General features: G+C 48.0%; 1 protein-coding gene and 1 long non-coding RNA gene across 2 annotated transcripts in view; one reads left to right on the top strand and one right to left on the bottom strand.

The window, feature by feature from the left end:
• LOC147199837 (uncharacterized) overlaps positions 1-26,178 on the bottom strand; it is a 29,603-nt gene that overhangs the window by 1,345 nt on the left and 2,080 nt on the right. The window contains exon 2 of the long non-coding RNA XR_015101836.1: positions 2,762-2,913. This is a non-coding gene — a long non-coding RNA (uncharacterized LOC147199837). The remainder of the gene's footprint in view (positions 1-2,761; positions 2,914-26,178) is intronic.
• On the top strand, positions 1,699-25,543 carry dchs2 (dachsous cadherin-related 2). Its single transcript, XM_086120237.1, has 22 exons — positions 1,699-3,264; positions 3,390-4,208; positions 4,490-4,684; positions 5,344-5,575; positions 5,752-5,988; positions 7,414-7,843; positions 8,138-8,724; positions 9,080-9,267; positions 9,481-9,580; positions 9,673-9,842; positions 10,360-11,176; positions 11,302-11,541; positions 12,701-12,835; positions 13,677-13,886; positions 14,054-14,914; positions 16,512-16,628; positions 17,554-17,765; positions 17,893-18,044; positions 18,238-18,368; positions 18,438-18,724; positions 18,852-18,993; positions 20,623-25,543. The coding sequence occupies exons 1-22, from the start codon at positions 2,362-2,364 to the stop codon at positions 23,067-23,069; spliced, it is 9,612 nt and encodes a 3,203-aa protein (XP_085976363.1). The 5' UTR covers positions 1,699-2,361; the 3' UTR covers positions 23,070-25,543.

Raw genomic sequence — 26,178 nt, forward strand, 5'->3', positions numbered from 1 at the left:
GGGCTAAAAACACCTAAGTATACATGATTGTTTTTTTTTTGGGGCTAAAAATGCCTTACTATACATGGTCGGTTTTTTTTTGGGGCTAAAAATGCCTTACTATACATGGTCGTTTTTTATCGGCTAAAAACGGCTTACTATACATGGTCATTTTTTTCGGCTAAAAGCGCCTTAATATACGTGGTCCTTTTTTTTCCGGCTCAAAACGCCTTACTATACATGGTCGGGGGGGGTTTCGGCTAAAAACGCCTTACTATACATGGTCGTTTTTTTCGGCTAAAAACACCTTACTATACATGTTTCTTTTTTAAATTTTTTTAAATGCCTTACTATTCATGGTCGTTTTTTTCAGCTCAAAACACCTTACTATACATGGTCGGGGGGGGGGGGGTTTCGGCTAAAAACGCCTTACTATACATGGTCGTTTTTTTCGTCTAAAAATGCCTTACTATACATCGTCTTTTTTTTTTTTTTGTTAAAACGCCCTACTATTCATGGTCTTTTTTTTCGACTCAAAAGACTTTACTATTCATGGTTGTTTTTTTTCGTCGAAAAACGCCTTACTATACATGGTCGTTTTTTTTCGTCTAAAAACGCCTTAACATACACGGTGGGTTTTTTTGGGCTAAAAACACCTTACTCTACATGGTCGTTTTTTTCGTCTAAAAACGGCTCGTCGTTCACTTCAAAGAGCCGGCTCTTTGTACCGGCTCGTTCGCGACCGACACATCACTTGTTAAAATGTAGGTGATTGAACAGTCAGAGGTGCTGCCAAAAATAATTTGAATTTTGAATAAAAACACTTCATTCAAGCGTTAGGGAGTGCAAGGGGTTATGATGGAGGATGCAAATCATGAAGACCTGCCAAGTGGTATGATAGCATTGTTTTATACATGTCCTCGGCTAGGCCTCAGCTTCAAAATCAGTCCTTGGTCCTTGGCCTTGGAGTCAAGTCCTTAGCCTTGGCCTTGGCCTCGGAGTCAAGTCCTTGGCCTTGGGTTGCCGGTCCTTGGACACAACACTGATATATATATATATATATATCTCCATCCATCCATTTTCCGAACCGCTTGATCCTCACTAGGGTCGCGGGGGTGCTGGAGCCTATCCCAGCCGTCTTCGGGCAGTAGGCGGGGACACCCTGAATCAATTGCCAGCCAATCGCAGGGCACACAGAGACGAACAACCATTCACGCCCACACTCACACCTAGGGACAATTTAGAGCGTCCAATCAGCCTGACATGCATGTTTTTGGAATGTGGGAGGAAACCGGAGCACCCGGAGAAAACCCACGCAGGCCCGGGGAGAACATGCAAACTCCACACAGGGAGGCCGGAGCTGGAATCGAACCCGGTACCTCTGCACTGTGAAGCCGACGTGCTAACCACTGGACTACCGGGCCGCCCATATATATATATATATATATATATATATATATATATATATATACATAGGGTTTAAGACTTGGAAAAAAAAAAGGAAATCCTCGAGTATATTCCTCGAGTCGTATGAATTACAGTGAAAAAAAGGAAATCCTCGAGTATATTCCTCGAGTCGTATGAATTACAGTGTGTCCCTTTGTATCTTATTCACGGACGCCCTGAGCGCACCGTGACGTCTGGTGGCGGCGTAATCTGGCGTCCTGATTAGCAGTGTGGCAAGGGCAGCAGGCAGCACAGATGGGGACACGCACACAGTCAGTCGCGGTCACGGGTGCATCCATTGAGGAGCTTGCACCAGAGAGGCGCACAGACATTTCAACTGGAGACCTGCAGTGTAACTTTTTTTTAATTAGTTTTTTTAATCCAGGGGTGTCCAAACGGAAGTTTTTCAGGGATCGGCGACATTTCCTCCAATTAGCAAATGACCGTGTTATTTGCCTGCATTGTAAGATTTAGAGAGAATTTTTTTTTACCCTCTCCCACTTGCTTTTTTTCCACCAATCAATCATACAACATTCGGTCGGTAAGACATGACTCAGAATCGCTATCATTTGCTCCACCTTCTCCTGGTGTCAAGGTAATCATTGATCGCGCTTGTTTCGGTTGTAGAATGTAGTGCGATTGTGCTGCTACTCGCTACGTTTCTTGTCTTTTTGATATATCCTTTACCTTCTCTCATTTGAAAAATACTAAACCAATCTCAGTAATTGAAGTATGGTCGTGGTATGCCGGTTCCCTCTCGAGGTTTGGGAAGAGTCACTGCCCAAGTACAGTTCAGTTTGATCGCTATGCATCAGTTTTTGCCTGCTAAATGAAGTTGAAGAAGTTACACTTGCATCCATGGACTTTTTTGTGTGCGGCCCTTAGAAAACACAAATTTGGACACCCCTGATCTCATCTAAAAATAATAAGTGAGAGATGTATCAGCAAAGTGCATACACGCTGCTGATTGTGGTGCTCTTGCACAGCCCTCGTTGGGCAGGCGCCTCCAACCTGACCCTGTCCGTTCCGGAGGGGCTCCCCGCTCACACTGTGGTCGGCGACCTGGCTACCAGTCTGAGCGGGCCGACCGTCGGCTTCTTCATCTCAGAGAGCCGCGACTCGCACGTCTTCCGCGATCTGGAGATTGACCCGGAGACGGGCATCATCTCCACAACAACAGTTCTAGACCGAGAGACCCGTGACCGCTACGAATTTGTGGTTGCCACCCTTGCGGGAGAGGTGGTCAGAGTGCGCATAAACGTGGAGGACGTCAACGACCATTCGCCAGCGTTCCCCTCGGAGGAAGTGGACCTGACGGTGTCAGAGTTGAGCCCACCTGGTAGCCGCTTCCACCTCGAAGGAGCTCAGGACCTGGATGGAAGGGAATTTGGCACCCAGGGATACCGGATCCGAGAGGCCCAAATGGGAGAGATCTTCAGGCTGGAGCAGCGCAGTGCTGACGGAAACCACCTTAGCCTGGATCTGGTTCTGGACAGCAGAGTGGACAGAGAAGCACGAGATTTTTACACTCTGACTGTGGAGGCTTTTGACGGCGGCATCCCCGCCCGGATTGGAAGGCTGCGGGTAAACATCCGGGTACTAGATGAGAATGACAACCCGCCTGTGTTCAATCGGAGCAAGTATGACGCAGCCGTGCCGGAAAATGCTCCGGTCGGCTCATCTGTGTGCCAAGTTGGCGCCGTGGACCTGGACCAGGGCGACAATGCCAGGGTCAGCTACCAGATCAACCGGCGACAGAGTGACCCTGATGAGTTCTTCTCCGTTCACGAGACCAGCGGCGTGGTTTTTCTCAACAAGCCACTGGATTTTGAAGCACAGGTACCGCATGCGTATTACCTCGCCTTGATCAACTCCTGATGCTTCGGTATCACACACATTATAGAAGTTCTACACTTGTTCCGGTTCGTCATGCTAACGACACATTTTGTTGACGTTTTATGCAGATTTTGCACAAGGTGATCATCACAGCCAGAGACAACGGAGCCCAGCCAGAGTCCAGCAGCACCTTGGTGGTTTTGAAAGTACAGAATGTCAATGACAACAGTCCCGTTATCAGCGTGCTGTTCCTCAGCGAGATCGGGGACGCGCTGGTCTCCGAGGCCGCCGGGATCGGCGACTACGTGGCCCGGATTTCTGTGTCGGACCCGGATGACCAAAGCGAGACGGTGTCGGTCCAGCTTAAGGGCGGTGACGGGAAGTTTGCCCTCAAACAGACGGACGACTTCCTTTATGCATTGTGCGTCAGCGCCCCGCTTGACAGGGAACAGAAGGATCTTTACCGGTTGCAGATCCAAGCCTCGGATTTCGGGAGCCCCCGTTTGAGCAGCGAGACCGTTCTTCTCATGAAGGTGGTAGACGCCAATGATTGCAACCCAGTCTTTGAGAGGGACATGTTTGCAGTCCAGATCTCCGAGGACGCCCCAAAGGGGACATCCGTTATCCAGATGGAGGCCCGGGACTCGGACCAGGGAGTCAATGCTGACGTGACCTACTCTATACTCAAGTCCGACTGGGACTGCCCGGTCGGTGTGGATGCGCACTCCGGCCTTGTCTTCACAATTGGAGACCTGGACTGGGAGAGGCAGCCGGAAGTGTGCTTGTTCCTGGTGGTGGCTAAGGACCAAGGGGAACCGGCCAGGTCAACCAGCGCCACCGTCAGCATGGTGTTGGAAGACGTCAACGACAACGAGCCGGTGTTCCAGCGAAGACTGTACAATGCTAGCTTGATGGAACACAGCGCTCCCGGCACCTGCTTTTTGCAAGTACGTACTCAATGTTTACAAAAACACACATTTTCAACAAAGACTAACTTGTCTTTGATTTTAATGAATACACAGAATTTAGGTTTAACAAAGACTAAATTGACCGAAATGCTTCTGCAAATGCATACATTCAGTTCAGCAACGACTACATTGGCTTTTTGTGTATGAACAATTATAATATGATTTTTGTTGAAGACTCAATTTTCTTTGATGTTTACGAAAAACAGCGCTACACCTAATAACGAGTAACATTTCCTATCTTTTTTTTTTTTTTTTCATAGGTTGTGGCCGATGATGCGGACAGTCCAGAGTTTAGCATTCTGGTCTATTCCCTGCCTGATGACCTTGAGGATTTGGGTCAGAACCAAAACCTGTTCCACATTAATTCACAGACCGGAGAGCTGTGCGTCTCCGGGAACATCGATAGAGACGGCGGACAGAGTGTTCATAACATTCTGGTCAGAGCGGAGGATCCGGTCTGTACACTAATCTATACAAGACTGGAAACTTGTCTTTGGTTTTTTAATTATCTTTGATATTAGAAAATAAATTAACATTGGCATCATTGATTACTCTTTGATTTTTAGAATGTATGTACTACATGTCAAAAACTTTGTTTTTGAGGTTCACAAAAATGCATACATAAGGTAAATTTATTTATTTATTTTTTTCAAACAACAAAGACTCTTCTGAAAAAAGGTGAAACTGTCTTTGACGTTGGCTGAAGTGAGTATGCTTGGGACATAAAAACGTAGTTTTCTTTTGATTACGGAGATGTGTACGTCTTTTTTGAGGCCGCTCAAAAACTCGTCTTTATGAAAAGGCATACTTAGGGTTCGTTGAAGATGACATTTGTGTTTGATGTTTGCATTTGTGTCTTGCCTGTGTCAAAGAGTCTTAGATGTATTTGATGATGAGAATGATCTGTTGAAGACCAAAATGTCTTTACTTCTAAAAATGCTTTGATGGGATCATCAAAGACCCTCCTTTGTCTTTGATCTTGGAAACAATTCTGGCACAAAGATCCAGTTGAAGACCAAATTGTCTTTGATGTTTTTAAAAATGTGTAGCTGAATGCCTAATTTAGTTACTTCAACGATTAATGTTTTTAGTTTTCTGGTTCTTGGCTTGGTAGGGAGGCCTCAGTGCGTACACCTTCGTGCACATTGACATCCAGGACCTCAACGATAATGCGCCGGTGTTCAACCCCGAGCGCTACGCCACCAGCGTCAGCAGTCACGCGCCGCCCGGCACCGAGATACTGGGAGTGGCGGCCACTGACGCGGACGCCGGTCGCTTTGGCCGCATCACCTACCACATCCTGCCGGGCGACACGTCTGCTCTGTTTGCCCTCGATAAACAAACAGGTAATCAGAACTCCAGGATAAATCCGACGTCCTAGTGTGCGTAAATCCTCCTGACGGCTGGAAGTGGGGCAGGCTTGTCCAGATTTGCCTTGATTTTTTTTTTTTACTTAGCAGATTAGCATAGCTGGAGCAGGGGTCCAGGTTCAAATCAATCCTCGGTCACATTTTCTCTCCAGGAACGCTGTACCTCACGTCCCCGTTGACTCGCCTGGGCGCCGCCAGCATCAGGTTATCCATCGCGGCGCAGGACGGCGGGGGCGTGTCATCGGTCCGACCGGCCGAGGTGATCGTCGAGGTCTTGACGAGTGTCCACCCTCCGGCCGTGTTCCAGACTTCTTGCTACACCTTCACCGTGCCAGAGGACGCCCAGCCAGGCACCGGTGTGGGCACCGTGCGGGCCGCAAACCCGCTGGGTAGGTTTGCTCGCCCACCTGAATTCATCCGTCTCGGAAGCATCAAAGACGACGTGGTCTTCACGCCCGCTCATTTTGTAAACGTTCAAGACAACGGAGAGGCTTTGATGTAACTAGCATAAACATTTTCAAGACGACTGCGTCTTTAACGATCCCTCACGAACGCGTTCTTGAAAACATCAAAAATGAACTCTAGATGCATGTCTTTGACATTCCTGAAGTGCCTGTTTTCGTTAATCATCAAAGGCAATGCAGGCGCTGAAATTGAAATTCTGAGGCGGTTTTGTAAATATCAAACGTGGCCCTTACGTCATGTGTTTTTAAAAATATTTAAGGCAATGAAGAGTTTGACGTACCTAAAAGTTCACATTTCCATAATCATCAAAGTCTATCATTAGTCTTTGATGTATAATTTTGGTCTACATCAAAGACAGAGTGGCCTTGATAAAACAGCACGTTTGCTAAATTTGAATGGCACTAGGACATGACATCATTTTAATGATCATCAAAGGCCATGTGGACGCTGGAATCCCGACATCAAAGATAACAAGTCTTTGATGTATGATTTCAGTCAAGATACAAGAAAGCACGGCCTTAAATGAACCCTTTGAACGTGCTTTGGTATGACATTAAAGGCAATGACATCTTTGATTTACCTTCCGTGCGCGTTTTCGTAATCGTCGAAGGCAACACAGCCCTTGAAATCCTAACATACAATTTTTTTTGTTTGTTTTTGGAGACCATACAGTTTTCCAAGAAATCATTTTCATTATTGACAGTATCATATCCTTTATATATGCACGTGCATTTTTTGGGGGGGAGGGGCAGGGGGCGTTGTAACGTGCTAATGTGAAAAGGGCAAAGAGGAAGACTGCCCTTTAATCCCTAATCCCCTTTAAGTAGAGCAACAGATGACAAATGATAGGTGACTGTGCAGAGCGCCGCCAAAGTTTGGTGCGCTTGTGTGGGTGGGATTAAAAACACTGGAAGTGTGCGAAGCAAGGCTGATGCCTTCATGGCGGCAGAGGAGACACATGAGGCCACTTCATTAATTAATGGATTAAAGCCTTCAGGTTTAAAATCAGAAACAGCACGGTTAGTCTGAGGCATCATTAAGGTAGTCTGTAATCTTATAAATGCGGGATGTGACAAACACTTACTTCAAGGGATTAATGACGCTGTAGTTACTACACATGAACACATTAAAACATTAGAAAAGATGACATTTAAACCACGCCCCCCCCAGAAAAAAAAGGAATTCTCACTGTTCAAAAAGTTAAAATAGTTGTGAATGTCATTTTTGTCTTAATTGTTGTAAGTTCGTCTGCACCAAAATGTGTTTTGTTTTGGGGTTTTTTTAATTGGTTGATTAATTAGGAATTGACACACTTATTTAGGATTAATAAATCATCTTGTGCTTCGCAGATGCCGCTGAATCCGTCTCCTACCGCATCGCCTCCGGCGACCCGCACGGGCTGTTCGCCGTGGATGCCGAGTCAGGCCTGATCAGGACAGCGAAGCCTCTGGACCACGAGATTCGACCGTATGCACTGCTCTTCCTCCAAGCCTACGCCCAATCCTCTCCGGTGTACGGCGAGGCGCGGGTCAACGTCACCGTGGCCGACGTGAACGACGCCGCGCCCGTATTCCCCAAAGTCGAGGATGCCGTCTTTGTGTCAGAAAACACCGCGCCGGGCGCCACGGTGTACGTCGCCCACGCCCACGACGACGACAGCGGCATCCGTGGCCAGGTGACCTATCACTTGAGAGGTCGCCACGCCGGGGTCTTCGCGGTGGACCCAAACCTTGGAACGGTGACACTCAACCAAACACTGAGGGCGGACCCTGGAGGCGGGTATGACTTGAACCAAAGAACTGTTTGGGTTACAAAAAGTTGTTCTATGAAATGCCACAAGATGGCACCAAAGCCCAGGCTGATAGGAAAGTAGTAAATAGGGCTCAAGGAAATCCTGTGTGTTGAAATGTGTCCCTCTGCTCCTTTTATCATGAAAACAGACATCCTCGAAAATATTTAAATATAGACCGTGTATCATGTGTTCTCACATTTTAAGTATGGTTCCACGTTTTGGTTATACCCCGCTGACCTCCGGAGCACTATTGCTATATTTTTCCTCATTTTCGTCCCCAGCCCAATTCTGTTGGAAATCACAGCCGAAGACGGCGGGGATCCCTCGCGCAGAGCCACCCTGAGGCTGACGGTGAACGTGGACTCGGCCTCTCCCGGTGACAACCTGGCCTTTGAGACGCTGGTGTACCAGGTGGAGATCGGCGAGGGCTACCAAAGGGACTCCAGAGTGATCCAGTTGAGAGCCCACCGGATCCGCGGGACCTCCTCTGACACCGTGACCCCGGTTTACTCCCTGGAAGAGGAAGCGGGCTACCCTCCGTTTCCCTTTCGGATCCATCCCGGAAGCGGTTGGTTGTACCTCTCCGATGATCTGGACTACGAGCGGGAATCAGCCTATCGCTTCAGAGCGGTCGCCATATTGGGCGAGGCCAAGGCCACAGCAGCGGTGGCGGTTCTGGTGCTGGACGTCAATGACAACGCGCCGGTTTTCGGCAGGGCCACATACGACATGGTCCTGCCGGAGGGGCCGTGGCCTCGGGGGCTGGTTGGACAGGTCGGCGCCACTGACCGGGACTCCGGGAAAAACGCCCGGCTGTCGTACAGCCTGATCTCGGATGGGAAGTTCTTCCGCATCAATGCTGAAACAGGTAAGGCTACAACCTGGCAATTACTAACCTACCAACCAACACAACCAACTACCCATTTATTGTACTGACTAGCTAGCTAACGAGCAACCGAGCTGCACTAGTCACCTACGACGCTTCCTTAGTATGCCGTACAAACAATCTACTTAATAAATACATACTAACTAGTACCTACCAACTTCCTACTAACTCGGGATTCAAAGTTGTTTTTTTTAATAGTTGACTCTGAGGTGACGATTATCAAGTCAATTTCTGAGTAGTACACCCCACCCACCACCCAATTACTTATCCATCCAACTGCAAATTGTCATTTTGCGTGCTTTTATGACGCGCGTCCTCAACTTCCTGCCGTGCGCAGGCGAGATTGTCAACTGGGTGGAGTTGGATCGGGAGCAGCGCAACCAGCACACGCTGGAGGTCATGGTTGCCGACCAGGGCAGTCCACGACGCAACGCCACCGCCAGCGTCCACATCCTGGTCACGGACATCAACGACAACGTGCCGCAGTTCAGCCACCTGCCGGCTAGCAAGGGGCGCAATGTCCAGGTGAGCGTATGTGTGTGTGTGTGTGTGTGTGTGACTGGACAGACAGACAGGCAAAGTCGGTCTGTTTTCTGGGTTTGGTCATGTGACGTTCTCAAGCTGAGCCATTCGGGCAGCGTGACGTCATTTTCAAGGCAAAATGCCCTCATAGAACGAAGATTTAGTTTTTTTTAACTTGACTTACTCTCTGAAAGTGTGTCTATTTACTTTTGTCAGATATCATCCAGAATCCCACCAGGATCCTTGGTGACAAACGCATTTGCCAAAGACTTGGATGCGGGTGAAAATGGAACGGTCACTTTGTCATTGCTAACTGGTAAGTCCTTTCTATCAAATCTGAGTCCTTTCCTTTAAAAGTAGACTGATCCAATTTCTTTAACCCCCCACCCCTCTGGGTGCGTCTATCAGTCGGTGCGGAAGGTCAACGTTTGAGACATTTTGAGATTGACGGTAAGAGCGGAGATATCAGGACCACGTCGCTGTTCAAGCAAAGCGCCGAAGCTGCTTACATCCTCCAAGTGACAGCCCGGGACAGCGGATCACCACCACTAGAGGACACTGCACTCATTCACGTGCAGGTACACTTGTGGCTCGATGAGACTTTCACTCTCAATTTCCCCCACCGCATGTCGACTCATTGCACAAATTTGCCACCAGGGGGCAGCAATTGACACGTTTACCCTTTGTAGTCGGAGATGAGCTGACTTTGGTGCAGGCAGCAGGGTTTCAGTTCACGGTGGGAAGGCGAGAGTGAATGGTGGTCTGTCGCTGAATGCTCTCTGCCAGTGGCTGGCGACCGGTCCAGGGCGTAGTCCACCTTTCAGCCTCCTTTTCAGGCTTCGGTTTCATGTGAATTTCAACAGGATAAGTTGGACAGAAAAAAGATGGAGAGTAGAGCATGAAATCTGGTTAGCGCTGACAGCCCGCTACCGTTGCTTCGACGTCACCTCGGGTGGTGCAGCTGATAATGAGCGTGCCCAACATGGTGCCCCCTGATGTTGATGAATTATTCTGTTTGATTCTGCTACCAATTACCTCTCTGTTAGCTACCAACCAACCACGCACTAAATCTTAACAGGAGTGAATCCTTTGCAGGTGTATGGGTCAGATGACCAGTCCGGACAAGCCTCCCCAACAGTAGTCAGACGTCTGTGGGTCCGAGAAGACGACCCGCCGGGCACTGTGATTGGTTCTGTTAGCATCGCGTCTCCCGGAAAGGAGGTTGTCTACTCCATCACCGATGGTGACGGTGACTCACGCTTTGGCGTCAATTCCAAATCGGGCGACATCTACGTCTACCAGCCTCTGGACTACGAGACGGCTGCCCAATACTCGCTCACTGCGCTCGCCGAGGACGACGCGGGCGAGCACACAACAATGCGGGTATTTGTGACGATACAGGACGTGAACGATCACCCGCCGTGGTTCAATGACAAAATGATAAGGATCGCCTTGATGGAAGACGCCCTCATCGGGTCCCTGGCGTTTGCCTTTTGCGCCAGAGACGAGGACGGGACATACCCGAACAGCGCCCTGCGGTACTCCCTTGCCTCGCCCCCGGGCTTCCCTTTCCAAATAGATCCACGGAGCGGTCGATTGATGGTGGCGGCGCCACTTGACCGGGAGACCAGCCCGGCATACGCTTTCACCGTAACCGCCAGCGACCTGGCGGAGAGGCGGGTCGAGCGTAGGCACGCGTCGGTGACGGCGAGAGTCTTTCTGATGGACGTCAACGATAATCAGCCCACGTTTAAGTCAGCGGATGTGGTCCAGGTGGCAGAAGATGTGGCGGAAGGGAGCCTGCTCCACCATTTTGTGGCGCTGGATGCGGACGAAAGGGAAAACGGGATGGTTTCTTACATCATGCTGACAGGAAACCAGAGAGGGTTGTTCGCTCTGGAGGAGAAAACAGGTACCGACTGACCGACGTCTGCTCTGTGAATAAAATTGAATTGAACCCGAGTTGAAGCGAGGTGAGGTCAGTTGATCTTGAAAGAGCTCAACTTCAAATCTGACTTGAGTGGTTTCACCGTGCAGGCCTCTTGCGGCTCTCGGCGCCGTTGGACTTTGAGACGGCGCGTCTCCACCGGCTGAGGGTGGACGCGGTCGACGCCGGCCTGCCTCCGCTCTCGTCCAGCCAGACGCTGACGGTCGAGGTGATCGACGTCAACGACTGTCCGCCCGTCTTCGGTCGCAACGTCTACGTCGCCACCGTGGTGGAGAATAGGGAGCCCGGGGAGACTGTGGTCCAAGTGTCTGCCACTGACGAAGATTCGGGTATTTTGAAGTCCCAATTACTGTCATACGATCATTCCTTGCCGGTGATCCAAGATGACTTGTGCCTTCAACGATTAATTTTTTTTTTTTAAATGACTTGACATAATCCACCACCACCTTGCACAGTTGAAATCGATCATTGTGCCGTATCGTTGACCCTGTATAAATAACCCGCAGAGGAAAAAAATAGTCCACACTCCAGTTAGTCATACGGTCACAATGTCATCCACGTCATCCAATTACGGCAATGCAATCGTTTTCTTGCCAGCAGTTCATGAAAAGCGTCAGCTTGCACATAGGAAATAAACAGAAAGCCGAGAAAACATCTCACCCGTCTAACCTCTAATCACAGGCGTTTATTTTAACACGGGGGGGGGGGGGTCTTCAGGGGGCCTTCCCAATAGCATTTATTTGGCTTGCTGCTGCCGACAGTGCAGCTCTGTTCAAAACGCTCTTGCTACTTCGACGGCAGCTTCGGGTATTTGCTTTTTTTGGGGGGTTTTTACCCCTCAGGGGGGTTGGAGGTCACCGGGGGTTCTTGCAAACATTCTAGGGGGTAAGTAGAGTCCAAAAACAGCAAGCGGGGAACTTGTGGGGGTGGGGTGGGGGGTTGTCAAAGGTCTCCTCTGGTGATGATGTTGATAATCGGAGCCATCTGTGACAATAAAGTCTGTGCTCGTTGTCCACTATTACGCACCTAAAATGTTGGGATGACATGGATGCCTTTGTCAAAGCAAATGTGACACTAGTTTGATATAAAACGGAAGTAACTAAAAATTCTTGGGAAAGATGCAAATTATCAGGTATTTTTGTCCCCCCGTCCCCCCTCTAAATTTTTTTTAATTAAATGTTTTTCTGTTCCAAAAATGAGACTTTAAAGAAATAAATCAATGAAAAAAAATTTTATTTAAAAAAATATTTCAACAAAAAAGTCAAAAAAATAAACATTTTTTGATTGAGGGGGGGAAAAAAATCTGACTTTTTGCCCCCCCCCCGGGCCACCTCACAAAAAAATGATTTGCTTTTATCATAGGACGGTGACTTAATAAAAAAAAAATTTAAAAATCCGGATTGACTTTTTTAATTAAAAAAAAAAAAAGGAAGAAGACATTTTATTTTCTATGACGGATAATTGACCTTTGGTGAATGCATTCCCCAGAGGAGAACGCAGTGGTGTGGTACAGTCTATTAGCGGGTCCGGGCTACGAGCTCTTCAGCATCAACCCGTACACCGGCCTGATCACCACATTGGCCTTCCTGGACCGAGAGCAGCAGTCACACTTCACCCTGCGAGGTAGGACCACCCCCAGCCCCCCACCCCCAATAACGTTCACTTCACCCATGCTGCAGCAAACTGTTTTCAGATGTGCCCATCAGTCAACATGGTGAACCATTAGACGTGATCATGTAATAACAGGAAAAGCCGAATGATGTAAAGCGGTGCCAGAATCACGGCGGGCTCTTTACTTGAGCGAAATATTGAAAAAATGTGGAGGACAAGTGGAGGCAAAGATGAAATATGACAATAAGCAAAAGAGGTTCAGCTGCTAATAAAAGTCAAAACCGGCAGCTGTTGTCCTTGCGGCTGAACAATAATTCAAATGATCAATGCATTGCAGTAGAATGCAAAGGATGCAATTTAGAGGGGAAAAAAACAAAACACAACCAATGTTGAGGAAAATAAAAATCTCAATGAGATTATTTTGCAAAATTGTTCAGCTCTAGTTTTCAGCCACATTAGAAGTGATAATGAAATATAATAGGGAAGACAGATTTGTGTAATGACGGGCCAGAAGTAAGCTTCAGCGCGTATCGGAGAAAAACACTCAAATATGTGGAGGAAAAAGTTGAGACAAAGATGGAATGTGTCGAAAAGTGACGGCGGTTCGGTTGCTTCGAAAAAAGTATGGAAGCTAACAATTGGGAGTGTCTCCCAACCAATACTATACTAGAGCCGATAATGAAAAGCACAACCAGAAAAGGCCGAGTGACATCAAAGTGCACCAGAATGATGCTGTATGTTTTCTAAAGAAAAAAAAATTGAATATGTGGACAAAAAGTGAAGGCAAAGAGAAAACATGTCCGAAAGTAAAGTAAAGGGGATTCATTTTGCTCATGTGGATTCCTGTCCTCAGTTCAGGCCCGTGACAGCGGCCCGAGGCCCCTTTCAGGCATCGCCACGGTGCTGTGTTCGGTGCTAGACGACAACGACAACCCGCCAGTCTTCTCGCAGTCGTCTTTCCAGATCAGCCTTCCGGAAAACCTGCCGCCGGGCGTCGTACACGCCGCCCGAGCTTTCGACCCGGATATCGGGGAGAACGGCACCGTTCGCTACTCCATCCTGGGTGAGGGTGTCGCGCTCCGTCGAAAGCAATTGTCAGCTCATTTGTAGACATCACACGGGGCCAATTTTGTCGCTGTTTTTTTTTTTCAATTTAATAAAAAGTCGTCTTTTTTGAAAATAAAAGTCACTTTTTTTCGGCAAGAAAGTCACCAATGTTATTGTCTTCAGGCGAGGACCACGGTGTCTTTGCCATCGACAACCACTCAGGGGCCATCAAGACCCTTCAGACTCTGGACTGCGAGGAGCATCAGAACTACACGCTGACCATCCAAGCCCGTGACTGTGGCCCCGCCCCACTCAGCTCCACCACACAGTTACAACTCCTCATCTTGGACCAGAATGACAATGCCCCAGCCTTCACCCTGGACAGTTACCGCACCTCGATCAGCGAGGGTCTTCCTGCCGGTGCGGCGGTCCTGAGCGTCACAGCCCTGGACCCTGACCACGGGTCTAATGGTGTTGTGATGTACTCGCTGAGGGACGACGGCGGCCAGGGCGCGTTCTCCATCAACGCCTCCACCGGTGCCATCAGGACTACCGAGACCCTGGACCGGGAGACCAGGGCCCAGTTCTCCCTCAAAGTTCTGGCAACAGATGGCGGCAACGAAGGCCGGTTGAGCTCAGTCGTGTCTGTAACTATCCTGGTGGACGACGTTAATGACAACGCTCCCGTCTGCGAAAGTCATCCCGTCAATGCAATAGTCTCCGTGGGCACTTTTCCGAACCGAGTGATCGCCACGGTGACGACGACGGATGCCGACCTGGGCCCCAACGGGACCGTTGTTTTTTTCCCACCCGATGACCTTGAGAACCTATTCGACATCAATGGAGAGACAGGGGAAATCTCGATGAGGCGGCGCGTGAGGGCGGGGTTCTCCGGCAGGAAGTTGCGGGTGGCAGTATCGGATCGTGGAAATCCCGCGCTGACGTCAAGCTGCCTGGTGTTTGTCCACCTCAAAGGAGAAGACGAAGACTTGCAATTCACCCACAAGGTCTACAACGCCACCATCGCGGAAAACAGCAAGGCCGGTAAGTGGTACTGTTATTAGTTTTTGCTTTTGGGCGAACATTTTTTAGTCCAGATGAAGGTTTGGAGAAAAATCTTTTTATTTCATTTTGTAGGCATTTCTATCATGGAAAAAAAAAACACCAAAAAGAATTTTTAAAAAACCATCTAAAAATCCACTGTAATCCATTCTCGCTCGATAATGCCTTCCAGAATATTTGAAAGAATTCAGTCCGTGAATCCTGCTCCACTTAGCAACAGCAATGTCTATCATGAATAGACCCACAGAAAAAGTCTCAAGAAACCATGCCTCATAAGACACCGGAAGTGTGTCCATTTTGGTGCAGTACTGCCCTCCAGAAAGAAGAAAAAAAGCTTCAGCTCCCAAACGTAGTTTCATGTAACTACATTAAATTTGGTAGACATGTCTACCATAAAGAAACCCACAAAAAAGTTTCAAGAGACTCCAGCACACCCTCGTGAGGATAAGCGGATTAGAAAATGTCTGGACGAATGTATACAATGTGTAGCATTTGAAAATAAAGTTGTACTTGACTTGACTTGAGTAGACCCACAAAAAATCCCAAGAAACCATGCCCCATAATACACAGGAGGTTTGTCTGTTTTGGTGCAGTATTGCCCTCCAGAATTAAGAAAAATGCTTCAGCCCCCAAACCTAGTTTCATGTAACTACATGAAATTTGGTATACTACCATACATAAACCCACAAAAAAGTCTCAAGGGGCTCCAGGACACCCGTGATCCTGAGTAGACCCACAAAAGAAGTTTCAATCAGCCATATCAAAGATCACACAGGTAGTCTGCCATTTTTTTTCAGGAAACATCTTTTGTCTACACCAGTGGTGTCAAACATACGGCCCGCGGGCCGGAACCGGCCCACAAGGAGGTCTGATCAGGCCCGCAGGATCATTTAAAAGGGAAAAAATGCATAAAAGACACGGAATGAATATTTTTAACAAGGTGCAATTCATGGACACACCGAAGAAGACAACAGCAGCCTCAGTCTGTCACTGAAACAGACCCAACACAGCAGACGCTATCAAGGACATTTGAATACTTTATTCTTTACACATATTATAGCACTCTCCTTAGTTTGTATGATGTAGGCAGGGATTACATTTAGATTTTATATGCTCGTGTAAATGGTTGAAAAATTCCTTTCTTTATAAATCTCGTTTAATCTTAAAAGTGCATTACTATATTTTTCAATACCAATTACTTGTTAAGGTTTTGTGCCTTTGTACAGTCAGTGGGATCAGTTGCAATGCGTATATATGAATGATAAAAGTAAATTGCACATTTGTCTAAGGAAATCTTAGGTGCTTCATGAAATGTTTTGTAAAAGATATGTTCATTAAATTTCAACATTTTCCTAGTGTTCTTGTGCTTCTCTAGACCAAAACAAAGGAAAGACATATTATTTTGGTTATTTATAGCAAAGTATGGTATCATTTTTAATGGTCCGGCCCACTTGACATCTACCGAGGCCGTATGTGGCCCACAATGTGAAATGAGTTTGACACCCCTGGTCTACACCGACTAACTTTAGGGGTTCGAGGGCCCCTTTTCCACATGATTACCACATAAATTGTTTTTCAGGCATGTGGATCACTACTGTTGATGCCAGTGAACAATCCAACGGCCAATTGGAAAGGATTTCATACACCCTATTCCCTGAGGACGGCGATGGCGTGTTTTCCATCAATTCCCACACCGGTAACGACAAACAGCAGTCTAGTCGCCTTCTTCATACTACCGCCGATATGCTAATTTCACATTCCCTTCTAATCAGCCATTTTATTTTCCATGACGCCATCCACAAAAACATCTTTCCCAGAAAAACTCGGTGCCATCTTTCTTTGCCAAGCGCAAATTATCTGCTTCATCTGTGAATTGTTTCCAGGCCCCACAATTGGGGATCGTGTTCCAGCTTCCCAAAAACATCTCCTTGATACGAGAGAATAATGAGATACTCAGGTTGTTTTTGTTGATTGTACTACTTCCCAGAGGTGGGCGATTTGCGTCACATGACTTGACCTTAGTGCGACCTCCACTAAATTGTCCACTTTGAGACTTACTTGGCTGAAACTTCCAAAAGACTTCACGTAATACGGAGTGGTATCCGTAACACTTATATTTTCAAGATTATGTACCATCAGTTTTGTTTCTGAAATGGTTTGCAAACCTAAATCTGAAAAATAGGATGGCAGCAGGCATGGTTTCCTATTCAAAAGCCACAAAAACAGGTATGATCCGTTAACTTTACAGTTTAGCTCACTGAAAGCTGGTCAACCACAATTTGGGAGCACTGTCTATCACGAGTTGACCCACAAAAAGCCAGAAGAAGCCATGGTTGAAAACTGAAGTCTGCCATTTTCATTTTCAAGCGGCCATTTTGGCTTAGTAGTGCCTTCCAGATCTCAAAAGAATTCAGTCCTCCACAAAGCCACTTTCATTTTGCACTGTCCAACTCGGTAGAGCTACTTATCACACAGTAGACCCACAAAAATGTCATAAGAACCCATGCTTGAAAATGGAAGTCTGCCATTGCGATTTTTTAAAATATTTTGGGTGACATACTCCCGGCTTTACTTCTTCCCTGAAACCATATGTTTGCTAAATTGGGTTGCCAATGTGTCAGGTGAGATTCGGGTACGGAAGGACAACACATTGGACTTTGAGACGAACCCCCGAATGGAGCTGGTGGTCCTGGCAGAAAAGGGGCGGCGGACGGCCCACTGCAAGGTGGATGTCACCCTACGGGACGTCAACGACAACGCCCCCATCTTTGAGCATGACGTCTACCGGACTGCCGTGTGGGAGGGCCAAGTGCGCAACACCTACGTCATGCAGGTAGGGCATCTTGTCCCACATGGTGTCGGATCAATCCCTCCATTTTTTTCGCCCCCCTTCAACATTGCGACAGCATTTTGCATACAAGGTAACAAGTGTGCAGCTAATCTTTTCACATTCCCTGCAGGTTTTTGCCTATGACGTCGACAGCGGGGCAAACGGGCAAATCGAGTTTTCCATCATGTCCGGGAACCATAACGACGTTTTCATCCTGGACTCGATCCGTGGGATCCTCACCACCAACGCGATGCTGGATCGCGAGATCACGTCGTCGTACAAGTACGTAAACACAACTCTGAATAGGAAAACTTAGTCCAACCATTCTTTGTCGAAGACTAAGATGTGAATCACGTATGAGGACTTTAAATGGTCCTCAGGTGTGAATATGAACTGGGATCAGTCCGTAGATTTGACCAATTCTTTGGCCCAAAGTCATCTGGGGTTGACGGATGGATGGATGCTCCTATTTCAGGCTCGGTGTGCAGGCATCAGACAAAGGAAACCCTCCTCTCAGCAGTACCGCCATCATCTGGGTCCAAGTGATGGACGTCAACGACAACAGTCCCGCCATCCCCCCAATGGAAGCCATTCTCCTAGCCGAGAGTAAGTCCACCTCCCGCTGATTGGACCTTAAAAACTGAAGACTCACATGCCATCGCCCGTATTCCGTAGATCTTCCGGCAGGTTACGTGGTGACGCAGGTGACGGCAAACGACGTGGACCTCGCCCCTGTCATCACCTTCAGCTTTGCGGGGGACGCCGCCGTGGAAGGTGCCTTCGCTGTGGACCGGTACACCGGCGTGGTCACGTTGACCCGAGCTTTGGATTTTGAGGAAGAGGTCGAGCTCACGCTGACCATCTGGGCATCGGACTCTCTCCACCGAACCTCCGGGGAGTTGAAAGTCCAGGTGCTGGACATCAATGACAACAGGCCCGTCTTCCACCAGGACTCATACCAGGTTTGTGTCACTGATCAGATTCACAAAAGAAGACATTACAGCCCAAAATCTTTGCAATGATTTGGGCTACGGTGCCTATAAGTGAGTCTTGCGTCTACTTTTTCCTTTTTTTTTTTTTTTGTTCAAGGTGGAGTTGTCCGAACTGGCTTTGGCGGACACGTTTGTCTTGAACGTGTCAGCCACCGACAGGGACTCGGGACCAAATGGCAAGATCAACTACAGGCTGCTTTCGTCTCTTTTACGAGGCTTTTACATCCAAGCACACACTGGTAGGAAGATTAATGAGCCTCGTTCAAGGAAATCTCTGCCCTTTTGCCAGAACCGCAGATGCCAGTTGTGAAAAAGAAAGTTACGGCTATGGAACCCTTTGCCCGTTGCGACAATGAGCCATTATTTCAGCGACCACAACTGACTGATAACTCTTTGTTCCAAATCCGCGTCCAAGTTTCTTCTTTGTGTTTTGGGAACGTCGTCAAAACACACACAGACTTGCAAAAACATCTGACAGCGCTGCAGTTGCATATGCCACACCAGTCGGGGTAAATAATAACCACCTAACTTTTGGTGTTCACACTTATTTTTTAATTAATTTCCAAGTACCTTTGTTGTCGTAGTTTCCCTCTAAGCAACTTTTTTCCCCCCCAAAAGGTCATTCATAGGCTCGAGGAAACATGAACATTAAATATGAGAATAATTGCCCGGCTTTCCTGTTGAGGAGTGCAAAAGGTGAAACTAATGCCGCCATCCGATACGCGACTTCCCTCGTTAAAATGGCCTCCTGATGTTTGTGAAACAGTAAATAGCCGAGTGAAAATTAATCAAGCCAATGTGTGGAAAATTCAGGGCACCGAAGACGGATAATAAATCGGTCAGTGGGGGTAATACGTTACTGCCACTCGAGTGTGTCGTAATGGTGTCCACATGGTTTTGGTTAAAATAAAGACGGCGCACGGATAACGCTAACATGAGAAAGGATGTGTTAACAGTTCATGTATTATGGCACCGTTGTAACGGCCCTACCATGTCATATAAATAGAGACATTTTAGTCGCAAGTGATCATTTTTTTCACGTTGCGGCACTGGAAGGGACCTAACTGCCCGGTACAATTTGTCAGGCAGGGTTCCAAGTATGACAAGCAGATAATCCATGTGTGTTTACAGTTTTTAATGTTCTTAATTTAGTTTTAACTTTTTGTTTTTTTCAGTTTTATACTTTACATACATACAGCACGTTGTATTTAGCTACTACAGTGGTTTTCAAAGTGTGCCGTAAATAAAGTTGCATCGTCGTAGCTTTTGCGCCGACGGGGTTAATATTAGCTTAGCATGTTGCTATGACTAAACGCTGCCACGTTTGGCCCTTTTTCCACAACCGCATTCGCTCAGCGAGTGACAAAGGGCCCCGCAGTGCACGAAAGGACGACTGCGCCCGGTTGCCAGCCTGCCCATATTTGGAAACGATGACGTGGCAGCCTACCAGGAAGTAAAGATGGAGATTTTTTTTTTGCCGCTGGTTTAGCGCCTTGCTAGCCTCGGCTTTGCTCATTTTCAGGAGGAGGCAAAGAGGCGCATCCTTGACTAATAACGCGATGGGAACTTGGGAGAGTTTCACCGCTTTGTGGGCTTTATTTCCACCAAGAACACTTTGTGGCCTATTTCAGGCTGAGCAGGGAGCGGTGTCTTCTTCAATTCGTCACTATATGTCATCCCCCATGGGTCCCCAAGCTCGGGACACTGAGTCCCCATTTAACAAGGCCTCCTCCATTGTCTTCATGGTGTCATGTGGAAAGAAGTCCACCAAAATAGCACTAAAATCGCCTTTCAACAAAAACACTTGAATATGCCTGCCAAGCCTATTGCCTTACAACCTCGTGCTAACCCTTTATTTTGTCTTTCAGGATTACTTTTCACCAATAAGGCCGTCAAGGCCACTGCCAACGGCAACCCCGTTCGTCTTCTCATCGAGGCGCGAGACGGAGGAGATCCCGCCCTCTCTACCGTTACCTCCGTCGATTTGCTGATCCTGGACACCAACGACCACACGCCGCTCTTTCCCCAGGATGTCTACAGCGTCACAGTCTCGGAGAACGCGCCCATTGCCACTACGCTGCTAACCATCTTTGCGTCCGACCAAGACTGGAGCCCCCAAAACACGCATCTGGACTATGCCCTCGTCGGAGGGAACGAAGAGAGGCGTTTCTGCTTGGAAGTCAAAACGACACAAGCGGAGAATCGTATGAGCAATGTCGGCCAGCTGGTAGTGTGTGGCCCGTTGGACCGTGAGAACGTTCCGAACTATGCGCTCAACGTGAGAGTTTCTGATCGAGGGACGCCACGTCTCAACAGCTCCGCCGTTGTCATGGTGACCGTCGTGGATTGCAACGACAATGCGCCGTTTTTTGAGCGTACAGAATATCATGTTGAAGTCAGCGAAAACAGCCACACGGGCACCAGCCTGGTGCAAGTCAATGCAACCGATCCTGACATGGGCGTCAACAGTGTGTTGCGCTATGAGATCATCTCGGGGAACACCAGAGGATGCTTCAAGCTGGACCCCGAGTCTGGACTTTTGACGGTCAATACCTCGCTAGACTACGAAAAAGTCTGCCAATACAACCTCACCATCCAGGTGTCTGATGGCGATAACTCAACGAAAGATCGGAAAGTGGCGTTCACCGTGGTTTTTATCACGGTTTTGGACGAGAACGACAACAGTCCCTACTTCCTGTTCCCCACAATGAACTGCTCCGTGCCGGAGAACCTCCCGGCGTTCACCCACGTCTGCGCCATTCGGGGTCTCGACAAAGACGTGGGCGCCTATGGACAACTTACCTACTCCATCCTGTCCTCCTGTTTCGTCGTAGATTTTGGTGGGGTGGAGAGGAAGGAGTCCGCCTTGGCCGTGGACCCCCAAACTGGTGATGTTCACACCCAGCAGACGTTGGACTACGAGCATGAGAGCGAGTATTGCTTGGTGGTGGAAGCCCGGGACAAAGGCAACAGGGCGTCGACAGTCCGAGTGCACATTTCTGTCAAGGGAGCGGACGAGTTTAGTCCCCTGTTCACCCAGAAGCAGTACCACTTCTTCCTGCCCCGTAACGCGAAGCCAGGGGATGCCGTTGGCTTTGTGATGGCGCTGGACCAGGATGGAGGTGCAGATGGGGTGGTGGAGTACTCCCTTTTGGACCCACCACCGTTCTTCTCCATCAACAAAACCTTAGGAGCCATCTATGCGTCGGGAACCGTGTTCCGCAGACGGGGCGGTGAAGACTTGCTGGAACTGACCGTGTCTGCCAGAAATCCCCGACCAGGGTCCAGGACAACTTCCTGCCAGGTTTTTGTCAATGTCTCTAGCTCAGCCGAGAGAGTTGTTGGTCTGCCGCTTGACGGCCACATGCTCACTCTGAGCATCTCCCTTGCCGTATTCCTGCTGATCCTGGTTTTCTTTGTCGGCCTGGTGCTCAGATCCAAATTCAAAGAGGCTGGCCTAAAAAATCTGGCCACCGACCTGAACCAACCAGACCGCGCCTTCTCTCTGCAGGACATGAAACCTGGCATCTTAATGAAAAATGGTGACATGTCCAGCTGCCAAACGCCATCCGACTGGAGCGGCCGCGGTTCGGCGGAAGGAGAGACGGCCGAGGACCAGGAGATCAAGTGGATCAACGAGTATCCCTGCTGCGAAAGAGACGAGAAACGGACCTTGGAAAACCCAGACGGGGATGCCGCGTCTTGCCACTCTGTGGATGTTGGGCCGGGACACTTTTTATCGTCCGGTAAATGTTTGGTCTCAGGCACGACCGGCATGGAAAGTCTGCAGCACTTCAAAGAAGAAGGGGGAGGCGAGGGACTACTTGTACGGATTAGAGAAAGGAATTTAGAGGGGAAAGGTGCAGATTCTCTGGAGTGTCTGAATGGCAGCTACAGATGGGACTATTTGCTGGATTGGGAGCCTTGCTTCCAAGCCCTAGCGTCAGTCTTTACAGACATTGGGATGCTCCCGAACCAGGAGCTCCAAGGGGGCCGCGAGGAACCGGCCCACCCGCCTCCGCTCATAACATCCGTGGCCCAGCCGGGGGTTCGGACGGTGCCACCTCGCAAACCACTACGGGCACCCAGCCTGCGGCGGCGGCCCTCCTACCCCAGGTACGCCTACTCCCCCTTGGCCAGGAACACGGGGCTCACGCCGACGGCCATGACACCAACATTCTCCCCTTCGCTTTCGTCACTCACCATCAGGACCCCCAACGCCTCACCCAACGTATGCGACCCTGGGGTGGGCGGTATTAGACTGGACTCCGGACCCCTCACCGCAAGCTTGCTGGAGGCAGAAATCCAAGTATGACCAAGTGTTTAACTTTCGTGCATTTGGAGCTTGTCAAATATTTTGTAACCAAGGAAGAAGCCATTTACAGCTAAATCTTATGATACCACCCTTCAGTTTGTCTGTAGAGAGAAGACCAGGTCACAGATGATTTTGTTCATCGCTTCGAATGATGATATTTATCCTCCAACCCACAAAATGCCTCTTCTTTCATGCCATTCACAGCTATATAGCATTTTAGAGTTAGCGTCAAGTCCCCACTGAAGTTCTCCAAAACTCACCTCCTACCATTGGATTCAATTGACTAAATGAGTTGAGTCTCAATTAGCTTTGATGTACCACTGTCCAAAAGTCACGTTCCTCTGCAATTCGTCCATGATTCTAGAACATTACAAAATGGTGGCCCTTTCATCTAACGTCCCTCGCCCTATTTTTCTGCACGGGCTAAGCAAACGTTGAGGCGTCTAGCGGCTGAAACCTCGACCAGACATCTCGGCAGAGACAATAAACACTGCGGTCCTGACCCTCCGTGTAATCACCTGGAGGTGCGCCGTTATTTATTGAATCGCGTCCGTGTTCGCCTTCGCTCTTTTTCTTCGACAGTATTTGTGATTCCAGGGCGATGGAGGAGATCTCTCACCGTGTCTCCCCCCCCCCTCCCATCCCCACAATGGACCCTCCCCTTCCACCACCGGTGAGCGTTTACGCAATCCCGCTGACGGACACGCAAACAAACAAAAGAGCGCGGAAAGCACGCCTGACCTCCTCGGTGGCGGTAATTGATCACAGACGTCCTTCCTTACCTCGCCTTTCATGAAAAGCATGTGGGACATCGGCCCCAATGCTTTCCGCATGCTCCCGATGGCTTGTTATCGCTCACTGTCAGTATAAAAATAACATCAAGTGCTTTTAGAGCAGCTCATGTTCCAACCTCAGACCCGCTATTGTGATCCTGTACCCCCCCCACCCAAAAAAAAATCAAAAAACAAAAACACATGATGCGAGTCAAGGGCTTGAGAGTTTTTTGATGTTGTGACCACAAACCCGTACGTTAGGTTGGTTAATGATTCAACATCGTAGTCGGAACATTTGAAGACTTTGAATGGACACGTTAGGCTTCACTGAAGACGCCAGAGCATCTGAAGTGTTTACGTTGGGCTGAATCATCTTTCACGAAAACACGTACGCGAGCCTCATTGATTACTCAACGAAACTTTGACGTTTAGGAAAAAGGTGCTAGGTTTTGAAGCCTCGAAATAGTCTTCTGTACGTATGAACACACGGATGCTTTAGTTGTCGAAGTGCATGTTCGGTGTTTGCGTCGCATGCATTCGATTTGAGACATCGGCATTAATTACAAAAACACATTCCTTCGAATTTGAGACTAAGTCTTCGATGTTCACGACAAGAATGTTAGGTTCGCCGAAGTTTCAAAATCATCAACGGTGCTTTCAGAAACACAAACGTTAGGTTCGAAGACTAAATCGTCTGAATACCTCCAAACATAATTGCCTTGAACATTGATGAAAATTTGGTTTCCCGACGACTCCAAATGCGTCAACGATGTTCAGTACAAAAATGCGTTTGTTCGATTTGAAAATTCAAAATCAACCTCACCTCAAACAAAAAATGTGTCGGCTCAGCAAAAGAGTTTTTGAAGCTGAAGTTTTTGGTGGTGCTTAGCAAAACAAGCTTGTTTGGTTATTGATGGAGGGGAAAAAAATTGTTTACAAATCGGTCAAAAACCTCAAAACTGACATTTTTTTGAAATCTAATATCCTAAATAAAATGGCTAGTAAATATGTATATTACATAACATCCATGTGAAATGTTGTAAATGTGAGCATCCATGTGCCAGTTTTTGGACAATGGGGAATAGGTTGATTTTGTCACGTCTGACTTTTTTTTTCACGTTTTCAGCCCAGCCAAGCTTACTGTAGTAATATTTTCCTCGAAACTTTAGCTGTCTGAATAAAACCTGAAAGTATCTTTTAGCTCCACTGGGCTTGTAGGGGGCAGGGGGGGGGGGGGGTTATTCAGTGGGGAGTTCAGTTGATGGTGGGCATGAGAGAGAGAGAGTCAAAGCAGCCTGAAGCGTCACATTTGGATTCAATCAAATCGCTCATGTTGTTTTATTTTTTTGGGGGTAGGGGGGGCGGTGGTGGCGATGGTGGTGTCGGGGGGGCTTCTGCCACATGATATAAAACAGACGGTCGAAGCCTGGCAGGAATACAGATCTGATTTTGCCAACTTCATCTATAACTGCTTCAGACAACAAAGTGTATGCAGAAAAGTGGTGAAGATTGCACGACTGTCTGTGTCCTATGTGTTGTGTTATTTTTGTTATTTTGACTTCAAAATGGCGCCGCGAGAGTGGCTGCCTTTCCAGCAGCTCCTATATTTTGTTGTTCTACTTCTTCCTTTCATAACTTTGCTGCTGTGAATTAGGAATTTCTCCATTGCGAGACTAATAAAGGTTTTCTTATCTTATCTTATCTTCATTTGCCCTCTCCTGGGTTCATTTTTAGCCTTATGAAATGTTTTTTTTTTTTAAATAGAGCAGTGTAAATGTTATCGAAATAGAATCGGATGCAACATGATATCAATGTATTTCATGTATTTTTTTTAATCTAGGAGTATACAGCATTCTGGGGGTTTTTTAAGTCAGAATGACTTTCATAATTTTATAATTCACAATTCCAATTCTGGCCTCCCTGTGTGGAGTTTGCATGTTCTTCCGGGGCCTGCGTGGGTTTTCTTCGGGTTCTCCGATTTCCTCCCACATTCCAAAAATATCCATTGTAGGCTGATTGAACACTCTAAATTGTCCGGCGGTGTGAGTGTGAGCGCGGATGGTTGTTCGTCTCTGTGCGCCCTGCGATTGGCTGGCAACTGGTTCAGGGTGTCCCCCACCTACTGCCCGAAGGCGGCTGGGATAGGCTCCAGCACCCCCCCCCCCCACCCCGCGACCCTTGTGAGGATAAAGCAGAACGGAAAATGGATGGATGGATGGATATTTTACTCCAAGGATGTTTCATTTTCATAACAGTGACATCTTTTAATAAAACAAAAAAGGGGATTGTGTAATCAAAGCCTTACTGAATAGCTCCTGTCTGCTAAGCCCGACATG

Source organism: Hippocampus guttulatus, chromosome 9, assembly GCF_054856545.1.
Source record: "Hippocampus guttulatus isolate MCC_2025c chromosome 9, RoL_Hgut_1.0, whole genome shotgun sequence".
Classification (NCBI taxonomy): domain Eukaryota; kingdom Metazoa; phylum Chordata; class Actinopteri; order Syngnathiformes; family Syngnathidae; genus Hippocampus; species Hippocampus guttulatus.

Bases quoted from the DNA above. Each gene is read 5' to 3' on its own strand.
- dchs2 (XM_086120237.1), top strand. From the start codon at position 2,362: ATGTATCAGCAAAGTGCATACACGCTGCTGATTGTGGTGCTCTTGCAC. The intron at 9,581-9,672 runs GTAAGTCCTTTC...TGCGTCTATCAG, and splicing joins CACTTTGTCATTGCTAACTG to TCGGTGCGGAAGGTCAACGT. The intron at 18,725-18,851 runs GTTTGTGTCACT...TTTTTGTTCAAG, and splicing joins TCCACCAGGACTCATACCAG to GTGGAGTTGTCCGAACTGGC.